This window comes from Nicotiana attenuata, unplaced genomic scaffold (assembly GCF_001879085.1).
Source record: "Nicotiana attenuata strain UT unplaced genomic scaffold, NIATTr2, whole genome shotgun sequence".
NCBI lineage: Eukaryota > Viridiplantae > Streptophyta > Magnoliopsida > Solanales > Solanaceae > Nicotiana > Nicotiana attenuata.
The window spans coordinates 341,143-355,218 of record NW_017670926.1 but is presented as its reverse complement, the minus strand read 5'-3'; the positions used below and the strand labels follow the sequence as shown (position 1 = coordinate 355,218).

Sequence of the window (14,076 nt, the reverse complement as noted above, 5' to 3'; positions counted from 1 at the left end):
GGGGGGGGGGAGTGATGTAAAGACTTAAAAAATGTTACCTTTGCTCCTTGCTCTTTGAATTATCTCCCTGCAAAAATAATTCATAGAGAGAATGGAACCGATGCCACTGAAATGTTTCTGGTTCTTTTGGCATACACTATTTTTGAATCTGAGGTTTGACAAACAAGCAATACAGTAAGGCTTTTACTAAAGCTGGGATATATAGTTACAAGAGAAGGCCTAAATAGAAGTAATGTTATAGTAGCACTGTCACAGTATCGTTGAATACTAGGTATTAGAGAAGAATACACAACTTTTTGAACAAAACAAAAAACTAAATCAGAGAAGCATCAGCATTATAGTTTAGTTTGATCTTGTTTTCACCTCTTCCCAACTCTTGGAACCTTTCCAGCCATGATGTTCTCAAGGTTTCTAATCCTCATCTCAAGTTTCAGAAGATCAGTCATTTCATATCTTCTGCTCCTTTTCTCATGGTTGTCAATATTTTCCATCTGCATATTTCCTTCGGTCCTATTGATACCATTTGTACTTACCTTAGGAGCTTCGACTGAATCATTGCTCATCTGCAAACTCATTTTAGCAGGACCAGTACTCGAAAATTCTGCATATTTGCCACAGCTCCTATTTACATTTGGAACCTCACTTGCAAGTTCTAAACTGTGAGACAAGTTGAGCTTATAGCCACCTTTTTTGCTTAATGGTTTTGACTCCATTAGTGTCGCCCTTTCTCTGGCAATTCCATCATTAGAAGCTGAAGAAGATTGGCTTTGGATGCTAGCTAAGGGTTCTTGATTATCAGGTACAGTAATCTCTTTCTTCATGAGCTTCCTTTTGTTTAAAGATTCTGCAATCGGTAAATTGTCATCATCATCCGATGATTCTACAACTCTCATTTCACAATCCTGAATATTGTCATCTGTTCTAACCTCATCAGATTTCTGTGCAAATTCACAACATACAGAGGAGGCATTCCTCATTTTATAGCTTTCCCACGACAGTCTTGGTATCCTTTGATGAGTTCTAGACCGTTGTCCTTTGGTTACATGCTTAACTGCATCTTCAAGTGCAAATTTGTTGTTCTTCCACCACTCCAAGTATCGTTTTGTAACATCTGACTCGAAGAGCCTAGAAGGTATATAGAGTTTGGCATCTTTAATTGGTCTACTATAATTACTCCAAGCAATTCTTGGGCTATCACTAGCATGATTCACACAAGCTGGCACGTCTTGATCAAATCCAAATTGCATTGATACTCTATGTGGGTTATACTGTTCTACACAATCCACTCCAACTAGTTCAGAAGCTCGAATAAATCGAGCAAAAATCAAGATTTCTCTTCCCATCTTTGGTCCAACCACCACATATTCCTCCCTTTCCTTGTAAAATTTGTTCAAGTCCCAATTCTTCACAGTACCAATAGCATAAGGACGCCACAAAAACAATTCTGCCGTAGAATCTATGGCCCTCCTAGGATCTTTCACCTCATGCCATCTAACTACTCTTGGCTCCCCAGAGTAGATGACACCAGGCTTACGCAGCAAATTGGGGAACCTCTCCCAAGCCCATAACTGAACAACATGAAGAGGAGCCCTAAGGATAAGATCCGACTCATCTTCTACACATCTAGAACTACTCTGTTCACGATGCTTAGACGAAGATAAAACCAACTGTTTAAGCAAGTTCAAATCTCTATAAATGCTAGCAAGAACAGCAGGGGCAATCGCCATTGGTATACCTTGAGAAAGATAAATTGCAATAGGAAAAAGAGCTTTCTCCACAATACGATAACTTTTAGAAGGGAGCACATACTTGGACAACCAATGAGTGATAAATGCAACATGCTCCAAATGATCACCTCTTCCTTCAAAATACTCCATCCAGGCATGGTGAGTAACATTCCTTTTACGTGCTTTAATAATTTTATGAGCCTCACAAAGACTTTTTTCAACTTCAACAGAATCTTTAGTTTTAACAGGTTTCAACACACAATGTCCCCAACACAGAGTAACCACCCAAAACTACCATATCCTCCAAAGTAACACTTGCTTCTCCCCATGGTAAAATAAATGTGTTTGTCTCCGCCCACCATCTTTCAGCAAGAGCAATGATCAAATCATTGTGCATACAAATCTTGAACGTAGAAGCTATAATAGCTTCAAAGATTCCAGCTTTCTTCCATATTTTTTGATATAAAGGTTTTAACTCATTGACCCAAGTAGCCCATTCCTTCAAGTGTGAAACTGAAACACCACCCCTGAACTGGACCTTTAGTGAAATACTCCTTCTCAGTTCTTGAACATTGGGTCTAGAAGGGGAAAATGGGAGCTTTTGGGCAGAGGGTATTGTTGGTTTCAGAAAATGGGCAACTCTAAAAATGGGTATTACTTGTTCATCATCAATGGGTGAAACCATGCATGAGCTCCTCTCTTTCTTCCATCATTAATGCATCTTCTGATGAATCCACCATTTTTTTCAGTAACAAGAAATAGTTGTTGCACCTTGTTGTATTCCTGCCAATTTTTGTTGCACCTGGTTTTTTTGGTCTGTACTATTTTTCAGTCTGTGTATGGAAAACAAGCAATATTAGCATAAAATGCTATTTATAGGTAAAGAGTCGGTAGCTGGACTAACAACACCTTACAGAAAACATGCCAAAAGAAAAAGAAAAGAAATAGGAAGGGACGCAGCTGCCACATTTTCATAACAACAAAAAAATTGTTTAAAATGTTGAATTTCTTTTGACTTTTGGAATCATAGCTTTTAATAGTACTGTAATATTTAACTTAAGGTTCTTATCAAATACTACGTATGTTAGTACTTAGTAGTAACAAAAAGTAACAGAGTAACGTTCCCTTTTTTCCCTTCTACTTAATTTATTACGTATCTCAAGCAACTAATGGGGCAAAACAAATTCTGTTGTAGTTTTCTTTGGTTCACCTCGTTTCATAATTTGTGTATATATTATTATTTTTTTCCATTCCCGTAGTGATTTTAGTGTTTCAATATTAAAAATTTGCATAATCTTTCATGGTTATTACGATGAAATTAAAAAATAGTACTCCCAATAATCCATCACATCTTTATTACCTTTTTATCTCCCCAAGACTTCATTTTTTGTCTCCTCAATAATTTATCCTTCTCAAGTCTCATCATATCTCTATCACATTTTTGTTCCCAAGACTTATTTTCTTTTCTCAAGAATGCTTTATTTCAACATAACACTTTGTATCACATTTATATCACGAGATAATAACAAAGTTATTCATTATCCTCTAATCTTCAAATATATTAAAGAAAGAGCTTCCCACGAAGATGAAATGCCTTACTGAATATATATTTTTTCTTGATGAAATGCTTAATGCATCCTTTTACTGACCATTTTAGATGAAATATTGCTCCTGAGTTAGAGTAGTACAAAGGACAAACCACTTTATAAGAAATTTATTATTTAGGGATCAAAGAGAGGCTTCAAAATATCATCGTTCACTATGTGTGATATTTAGCTAATTAGCTCAAAGTCCAATTTTCAATCACTACTATTTCTTACATCTTTGCTTATGGCTTTCTTGATTCTTGCACTTTTTGTTCCTTGTTAGTTTATTTACTGGATATGTATAGGGAGTTTGAGATTTCAATAAATTGCCTGACAAAGAAAATATATATCTTTGTTAAGAGTCAATACACATTATTGATAATGTACATGGGCTAATGTATTATTTTTTGAAATTTAACTGTGGTTTAGTTTAACATTAAAGAATTATTACTGTTTAAAGCTAGGTTTAATTAATGAATAACTCTCGGAATTTGTCTTAACTGCTGAAAAGGCAACCTAAACAAATAAAGAAAGAAAGTACCACGCTTAGAGCTAATGAATTAAAGTCAGAGGAACCAAATGGGCAAATGGTTATCTCTATTGCTACTATTCACATCTCAGGGGTCATTTGATTTGAGGGATAAAAGACTATAATCTTGAAATGCAGTATGGGATTAGCTTGTTCTATAATAAGTAGGATTTTTTTTATTCGGGATTTGTTATAAATAGAATTTTATTTATGGCGAATGTCTATATTTAGGGAGATTCTAGGGTTTATTACTTGGTGGCTAAGTCACCATCTCCCTATAAATAGAGGGTTCTATTCCATTGTAATTCATCCCAAATCAATAAGAATTCTCTCCCTCTACTTTTCTCTGCAATACTCTTCTTCTTCTTTTATTATTTCATAATACGTTATCAGCACGAGACTCTAACCAATTGAGTAGAAAATTTGGGATTGAGCATAATGATTGTCAATTATTCCATGAACTTCCTTCATGATTAAATTCTGGATTTAAGGTAAGTATTTTACCGTATTTTTCTCTTTTATTCTATACTTTGATTTTAAATACAAGCAAAGACAACAAAGTTTGAGTATAACTCTAATGGAGTTTTAACCACCTGAAGTGGTAAAATTTATATGCCTCGCCATGATCAAATTCATGTATGATTGTCGGCAAAGAATTGAAAACCCGTCCCATTGAATTTGCTCCATTCTCATTCCCTTAAGAGAGTGTGATAGTAGTATGTGATAAGTCTGAAAGAAGACAAAATTATTACTATGAATGTATCAATGGATATGGACGTGGCAATAGACGAAATTATAATCGTCATCATTTGTGGTAATGAGAACAATAAGGATTCTCAAAATAATCTTTCACTCTGTGAAAAATATTTGTCATCAATTTGACATGAGATTTTGTAAAGCACATATAGATGATTATGGTCCATTCATGATGTGAATGTGACAACATCTGATTTATGAATACATATTCACTCTTCAAAGAATATGAACGTGCTAGTGGTAGTGAATATACCGCACTCACCTCTAAAAGGAGGTTTGAGATGATATAAGAAAATAATGTCATTATTATGGCATGAATGGTCATTGGTCACGTACCTATTGTACGCCAAAATATTTTGGCATTGTGATTGTTAAAAGACAACGGTAATGCAAGAAACAGATCTTGCATATAATTTTGACCATGACCATAATGGTATAACTTTCTCCTTAAAAAAGATATTCACCATATGGGTGTTGATGAATATGTGGTACTACAAAATTAATTGAGAACTCTGCAAGAGCCAATTATACTATTTTGGAGAAACACAATTAATTACCAATAAGGTATTGTGTTGTAGTAAGTCTCAAAGAAACTTATTCAGTTTCCAAAGTATACGCGAAAGCGGTTGATTATATTGAGACTATAAATAAAGGAAAGATTTAATATCTTCTATTACTACAAATTGTAGCGGGGTAATATGTATGTGAAAAGCTACCCGCTTTATTCTCCAATTTGTACTACATAAACAAAAGAATACCACAATGAAGTGGATATTTATTGATATAAAAACCCATATCATAATAAACTTGGAGTTTATTCATAATTGCACACATCATGGTGTAAACCTGAAGTTTATCAATATTGATAATTTATTCAGTTGGCATAATTGGTTTAGCCATATCAATTCAAGTATGATGTGCAAAAATAAAAGAGAATTCACATGGGTAAATATTAAAGAACTAGAAAGTTCTTTACGAATTCTCTTACATTGCTTGTTCTCATTAATTAATAGATCAACTAAAATTGGGATCGAATCCCATGAATGTTGGAAATATCAAAGGTGAATATGGGCCCATTCACCTGCCATGTATACCACATAAGATGCATCTATGAGATGGTTACATGTGCGATTATTATTAACCCGCAACATGGTGTTTGCGAGGTAACTTGCTCAATAATTTAATTTCGAGCATAATTTCCAGATTTTCTATTCAAGAAGTTCATCTTGATGAGTTGGTTTACATCACAGTTGGTTTAGCAAAATAATTTATTAAGTGCCTCTACTTAATAGCTAAACAATTGCTTATGAGAATAAAGTTATATATATCAATTTGATATATGTTATATACGAAAGTATATTGCATTTTTCCCTCACAAGTGGTTCAGGGTCAGGAACCAAGTAATTCCATCTTACTATTATTGATGTGCGGTGTATATTTTGATTAACACCATAACGCACAAAGATGGGTTCTCAAAGTTGAGGAAACAAGTTAGTTTTTCTAACATGAGGGGGAGACATGATAAACAATTGAGAAAAGGTTACGTGGAATGAATTATCACTGGTACATCTAGATCCTCGAATAAGATAATATGAACTTGAAGTTCATAAAAGGATAATTCATGTGCGATTTATTGCAAAGCATGCCAGACGCATTTGCTGACCCAAAGGAAGTAACTATATTCTCATTGCAAATGCTCCTATTTGAATAAGTCCTAGAAGGACAAAGTCTATAGTACGCTTAAAGCGTATAGACAAATCGGTTTCAAATAAACTTCTTGATAAAGAAGATGAGCAAATGATTATAATAAATGAGGCAAGTGATCTAGAAGATCACATGACATAACACTTCATAAAATCTCATGAGAGATTCAGGTACCTGAATATATGAATGAAGAGATCTATATGTTATGTCTTTATGAAAAATAAGGAGGTTGGAACCGATATAAAATGTTTGTCGACGACATCTATAATGGCGCTAAATATATATGAGAATCTTAAGTCTGGAGAAACAATTTTGAATAGAATTGGTTTCATATGAAAGACATGTAGTTTTGAACATGTGGTTCAAATACTCGAAAGTATAAAGTCAATGGTATGTGCATTCAGTTTTCGATATCTTGTATGTCTAGCATGACATGAAAACTTGATATGCATCTAAAGTCTATTGTATGACTTATATGACAATCCTTAAAGGATTTAAATCGCTTGAAGCATATACAATTCTTGATCTTGAAGTACTACTTCCTCAGTGCAATTTGTGCACAAATGTATCTTGCTATAACTATAGGCATGATAATATGATACCAAGAGTTTTCACCTCTATGTGAAGATATTGAACTGACGGTTACAACAAGATCATATGAAGATAATCCATCTCTATCAAGAATGATGATTTCAAGGTGCAATATATTCATTCAAGTTAATATGGCTGATTTGTTTATCAAATATCTACCAAAGATCTTTTGAAGATGGTGCACAAGATTGGAATGCAAATGCTTAAGGATGTGAAAGTGATGCTCTCATGAGGGGAAGTTAATGCGTGTTGCACTCTTTTTCCCTTACAAGGTTTTGTCTCACTGGGTTTTCCTTGCAAGGTTTTTAACGAGGCAACCAATAGGCGCATTTCTAAACATGTGTACTCTTTTTCCTTTTTCTAGAATTTTTTTTCCCATTGGGTTTTCTTTTAGTTAAGGTTTTAACGAGGCACATTATCTGTTGAATAGACATTCAAGGGGGAGTGTTATAAATAGAATTTTATTTATGGTGAATGTCTATATTTAGGGAGATTCTAGGGTTTATTACTTGGTGGCTAAGTCACCATCTCCCTATAAATAGAGGGTTCTATTCCATTGTAATTCATCCCAAATCAATAAGAATTCTCTCCCTCTACTTTTCTCTGCAATACTCTTCTTCTTCTTTTATTATTTCATAACAGGATTAACAATCTCGAAAAGTTTATACCATAATTGTGGTACTATTATTTTTATCCCACAACTCCATGTGGAATAACAATCCAGAGATCAATAATCACATGATTAAACACCAAAATAACATATCTGCCCTTCTCCCAAAGTCTTTCAGACAAAAGCGAAGGTTAAAATTGAAAATAAAAGTTTATCTTGCTTTATCTTGTTTAAATCAAACACATGGTTTATACCATATATATTTTATTTAGTAGGAGAAACAAGATTAAACACATGTTTTATACCATATATATTTTATTTTTAGTAGGACAAACACGATTAAACTCATGTTTTATATCATATATATTTTATTTTTAGTACGACAAACCAAACATTTTCAATAAAAGTGTGAAATTAACAAGTTAGTGATTAATTAGTTATTAGGACTAAAGTGCAAAGACTAAGACTTAGGGATGTTAGTAAGAATAATAACCAACTTAGTCTATAAAAGGACTAAGTCGGTTATTACTGTAGCTAACAGAAAAATAGAGCTTCAGCTCATTCTTCTCTCTTCTTCTTCTCTATGAAATCAAAGCTTCGTTTCTGATTTGTTCTTGCATGTGTGAATCTAGCTGATATTTGACCAATCTAGAGCAAATTAACATGGTATCAGAGCCTCAATCGATAAACTAGAGTTGTTATCCGAAAAAATCTAAAAAGTCAGTTAAGTTCAGAGCTCGCGAAGGTGCAACAATGGCGGACGATGAAATTGGGCGGCTTCCTCACAATCATCCACTATACCTAAAGGATCAAACTCACAGGGAACAGCTTTGATAGCTCTCAAACTCACAGTGCCAGAAAATTATACCCTATGGAGTAGATCTATGAGAGTGGCTCTCCTAGTGAAGAACAAATTAGGTTTTGTGGATGGAACCTGTCAAAAAACTTCATACAGAGGTGAATTGGCAGCGCAATGGGAGAGATATAACGCAGTGGTCGTCTCGTGGCTTAGTAGCACTGTAGCGGCAGAGTTGGTACCGAGCATCATGTACGCTTCAAGTGCGAGAAAAATCTGGGACGAGTTCAAGGAAAGGTTTGACAAAGATGATTTGACTAGAATTTACCAAATTTCTGATGACATTGCTGCCCTGAAGCAAGGTACAGATTCTGTGACTTCTTACTTCTCAAAGTTGAAAGACTTGTGGAATGAATTGGATATCCTAGCACCTTTACCCTCATGTGACTGTGAAGAATCACGTCCATATGTAGATCACCTAGTGAGACAAAGGCTTCTACAGTTTTTAATGGGGTTGAATGAGAGTTATAGTCATGTGAGGAGTGCAGTGTTGCTAAAAAGGCCAGTTCTTACTGTGAATCAAGCCTATGCTGTTGTAGTCAAGAAGAAAGTCAAAGGGAATTAGGAGTAGTTGAAACAAATAGGGAGCCAATGACTATGTTAGCAGGGAAAGGAAATCAGTTCATGAAAGGGAAGAAACTAGGTCTGATTTGTGAACACTGTGGATACAAAGGGCATTTGAAAGAGAATTGCTACAAAATAGTTGGATATCCTGCAGATTTCAAAAGTAACAAAAAGAGCCAATTCCTACAAAAACCTATGCTAATAATGTTAGTGGAGAGAAAGAAGTGGCAATGAACAATCAACCACAAGGAAATTACATGACTTGGGATCAGTACAAGCACTTGGTGAGCCTGTTGACAAAGTCATCTTTGGAAGGAAGTTCCAACAACACATCAAGCTCAGCAAATATGACAGGTATAAAGTCATTGCTATCTAATGCAAGATTATATGATTGGATAGTAGATTCAGGAGCATCACACCATATCACCTTTTGTAAAGAAGTTTTAGAAAAATTAAAGAGAATCAGCAAAGGAAATAGTAGAGGAGTTCAAATACCCACAAGAGGCAGATAAGAAATAGTACACACAGGTGATGCAACAATACTAGGAGGGCAGAAGATTAGGAATGTTCTACATGTGCTTGACTTCTAATTCAATCTCATTTTAATATCTAAGCTGACTAGAGATTTATGTTGTTCAGCTTGCTTCTACCCTGGTTTTTGTGTATTTCAGGGGCTTTACAATGGCAGGGTACTGGGGATTGGTAGAGAAGATGAAGGGCTGTACATAATTAGGAATGAAGAAGATGAAATAGTAGCTGGATCAGTCAAGAAGGAAGTAATAAGTGCAGAATTGTGGCATCAAAGGATGGGGCATGCCTCCATAGGTTCCTTGCAATGTTTGCCAGATTTGAAGAATAAAGTGAATGAAGATGTGCAGATATATTGTGAGATTTGCCCATTGGCCAAGCAAAGTAGACTAAAATTTCATACTAGTAGTCATCAATCTGATCATATTTTTCAGCTTGTGCATGTAGATGTCTGGGGACCATACAAAACTGCAACTTATGACAAGAAATATTATTTTGTAACCATAGTAGATGACTATAGTAGATATACTTGGATCTGTTTGTTACAATCTAAATGTGAAGTAATAGAAATGCTGAAGTATTTCTTTTCCCTTTTGAAGAATCAGTTTAATGCTTCTGTAAAAGTGTTGAGGTCTGATAATGTTAGAGAGTTTTTCAATAAAAACTGCAATGAGTTACTTGCATCTTTAGGAATCCTACACCAAAGATGTTGTCCCTATACTCCACAACAAAATGGAGTAGTAGAGAGGAAACATAGACACATTTGGAGGTGGCAAGATCATTTAAATTTCAAAGTAACATACCTGCTAGATTTTGGGGAGACTGTGTCAAGACTGCAGTTTACTTAATCAATAAGTTACCTACAACAGTGTTGAATGGAAAATCTCTATATGAAAAACTTTATGGAAAAACACCAAAGATAGATCATCTTAGAGTGTTTGGATGTCTGTGTTATGCTAGCACACTGCCAAGAAGGGATAAATTTGCAGCAAGGGCCTTGAAATCAGTATTCATTGGTTATTTTGAAGTACAGAAAGGATATACGATGTATGACCTGGAGTCCTATAAGTTTATTGTGAGCAGGGATGTAAGTTTCAGAGAGGACATATTCCCTTTTAAGACCTTACCCTGTCAACCTGAGAACTTATTCGTTCCTGATACTGATCTTTCAACAATCACAAAGGATCAGTCTGTTTCAACACCTATAGAAGATGATGATTTGGGAATAGCAATTGAAGCTGAGACAGACACTTCCACCCCTTATGTGGCACCAGATATGTCACTGAATGAGACAACAAATGATATGGAGATATCTAATTCAGATGAGAAGAATGAACAAAGTGCCTCACAACAACTGGAACATGAGCAAGTGCAACAGTAGGAACATAAAGAGGAGATACTTGGACAAGTGCCATCAATTGTGCAACAGCCTACAAAGATCAGAAAATCTATAAGAACAACAAGACCAACAGTGTGGCTCAAGGATTATGTGACTACTTGTAAACCAGAAGGAGACTATCCCAATTCAGTTTCACACTATGTAAGCTATGATCATCTTTCAAAGCACTACCAATGTTATGTAAGTTCATTCTCAGCCCAAGTAGAACCAAAAAGTTTCCAGGAAGCAACACAAGATGATAGGTGGATAGAGGCAACGAAGCAAGAAATTTTGGCACTAGAAGAAAACAAAACATGGGAGATAGTGGATCTTCCTCCAGGAAAGCAAACTATTGGCTCAAAGTGGGTGTATAAAATCAAACACAAAGCTAATGGTGAAGTGGAAAGGTTCAAAGCCAGGCTGGTAGCATAAGTGTTGATACCCAAATTTTCTCTATGTATTTTATATACCAAATACTTTCAAAATAGCATGTACATGCATATATAAGCATGCCCAAGAGTTTTGGTATTTTTTCCTAATTTTTAAAGATTTTAAAACCAATTTATTGTCTATTTTATCAGTACAAAATCCAATAATTACTCCCAAGATTATCATTTTGGTGAATAATTTATTTTTTATTCTCATATTTGCACCAAAATATAATTAAGTTGATTTTTGCATATTTTTACAAATTTATTTGGTATTTAAAAGACTAAATTGCATATAACTGCAATTATAGCCTACTTTAAGATTAATAGCATTTTATAATTGTAAAATTAGTTCCAGTATTTTTAGATTAATATTTATATAGTATTTATTGGCTCAGTGTTTTAAATTTACTTTTAAAATCATTATTGCTATTTTTATAAAATAAAAGGGGAAAATTGGCTATTTAACATTTAGCCCATTTCTATTTCAATTACAGCCTTTTTACCTTTTAATTTTAACCTCAAATTGGCCCAATTTCAGTCCCCAAATCGGACCAGCCCAATCCCTAAATTACCCGACCCCGGACCCAACTAAAAAACCCGCCCGGCTCATATTTAATCCAGGCCGTTGATCATTTTGATCAACGGCCATAATTCCCCCTTTGCTTTTTAATTTCCAAACCCCCCCAAACCCTAATCACTTCCACATATCAACCGCCTTTGAACCCCCTCATCTCTCAAACTCTCTCGAACCCTCCTGGAACCTTAATCGTCTCCGACCCTTTTTCCCCCGTGATTCCACCAGAATCCATGGCGTCTCAGGCCATGGACGGTCTGTACTCACCCTTTCTCACCATTAGACCTAAGCCATTCAAGGCTGTGAAGCCTGACTTCGATGGTTCTCTTCAAGATCTTCTCAGATTTGTAGATCTATGGCTTCTCCGGCCACTACTCCGTCGTATTCAAGCAATATGAGCCTTTTCGACTCAGGATGTGACTTTCCTCAAGACCTTTCTCATTTCTAGGGTTTTCTCTACGACCCTATGCTGTTCGAGGTTCTTTACTTGCTTATTCTCTTAGATTTGGAACATGTCTGTGTTCTATTGAACTTTTTAAAGGTTTTCCCCAAATTCTCTTTTTTCAAAATCGTTTAATTTCGATTTAGGGTTTCCGAAAAGTATCTTCAAAATACCCTATCGATTCTTTTTGTTCTTTCTTTATGTGTGTTTCTCCGATTTCTTTTACTATGCATATAATGTTCTTCTACTTTCTGTTCTCCTATGCTCGCATGTTAATCTTTGCTATATGCGTTTATGATTGAGTTCTTTGATTTTGTTGGCGTTACTGTACGTTTGTATTCTTACTAAGCATGATTCATCTTGTTTTGCCTAAGTTTGTATCTTTTTCTTTTGAACTTGTTAAATTCTGAGTTTTCCAAACGTGTTCTCCATGATCTTAACTGTGTATCTTGTTTGTTTGTCTCTGATGAGTCTTTGGAAAGGACTCCTGAGCCTCTATCAAGCGGCTTGCCTTCTCATCTCTATTGTCTGACTCAATTCGAAACCCTAAGATTTGGGGGTTTCTTGGCAATTTTGATTCTTGTGTGCGAGTTAGGTTCCTCTTTGGGATCCTGGACTCTCAGACTCCTCGTGAGTCTACAAATTGGACTTGTAGCACTTTTGCTTATGATTCTGAACCCCTCTTTGATTAAACCCTCTTCTAAATAATTTGACAATCCCTTCTTGTTTTGTATGCTTTATGTATAAGGACTCTGCTTTCAAAAGGTTTTTCCAACTAATTGATTGATTCCGAAATCCTCTTAATAAGGTCTGACTGGTTTTCTTTGATTGAATCTCCTTTACCTTTTCCTGACTTGGTTCATTCAAATTGAACTTGTAATTTTGGATTCACTGGCTGTTTGATTGATTCCCTTTCCATAGTTGTCACAAACCGTGTACCATTGATTGTTTTCCTCAAATAACTTCTATGTATTTACCCCTATTGTGCTACTTTAAAAAGTTTTAATTAAAATTTTTTTCCTTAACTGGCTTTTACCCGTCGAAATCAGAATCCCTTAACCAAAGGGAGACTGATTTCAATTATATATTCCTTGCCTTTCTTACTTGTTTCTCTGCACTATAAAAGGACTGCCCCTCTGCACTTTTACACACGACTTCATTCTTCACACAATCTTCACACCACTAGTCTTTAAAATACTTGCACACTTGCAATACTGTTTTGAATTCGATATTCTGCTTTGCTTGGGATCTTTTGGAACCGCTCTGCTTGCAACTTGGCTTTTTCAAGACTACTATTTTTACTTATTTCTTCTGAAACTGGTATGTTCTGAGTTAACATTCCTGCCTCACCCCTATGTGCTTACTTACAGTTTCTGCAATCCTGTTTACTTTACTGCGCATGATTCAATGATTTATGCTAATATGTTCCTTCCTTGCATCTATTTCTATTGTAAATCCCTACCCCCCATTCCCTTCTGTGTGTTTGAGTTAAGGTTCTTGGCCTGGCAGTACCCAAATTATTGCCCAGGTCAGAACCTGATCCTCAGTGGATCCTAACTCCTAAGTTTTGGCTGACAGGCTGGTCAGGGGTGTGCCAGCATTCCCAATTGCTGGGCATGACCACCAGCCTGCCATGGCTTTCCCAATTCCCCCCCCCCTATGCACTTACACTTATTCTTAGACTCTTAAGTTCTGCCCCCCTCTTATGAGCCTTGCTTTGAGACCTGGAGCTCCCTCTGAACTTGGACATTCGAGGGCTGACTATTCCACACTGGACCATAATCATAATTCTGCAATATA

General features: G+C 35.5%; 1 protein-coding gene across 1 annotated transcript; it reads right to left on the bottom strand.

Moving 5' to 3' along the window:
• Positions 1 to 144: 144 nt before the first annotated feature.
• On the bottom strand, positions 145 to 2,447 carry LOC109244542. The gene is made up of 2 exons (XM_019411649.1): positions 1,986 to 2,447; positions 145 to 1,948 (listed from the first exon to the last, which is right to left on the bottom strand). Exons 1-2 carry the CDS (start codon positions 2,410 to 2,412, stop codon positions 360 to 362), a joined length of 2,016 nt encoding a protein of 671 aa, XP_019267194.1. The 5' UTR covers positions 2,413 to 2,447; the 3' UTR covers positions 145 to 359.
• Between the last annotated feature and the right edge of the window lie 11,629 nt (positions 2,448 to 14,076).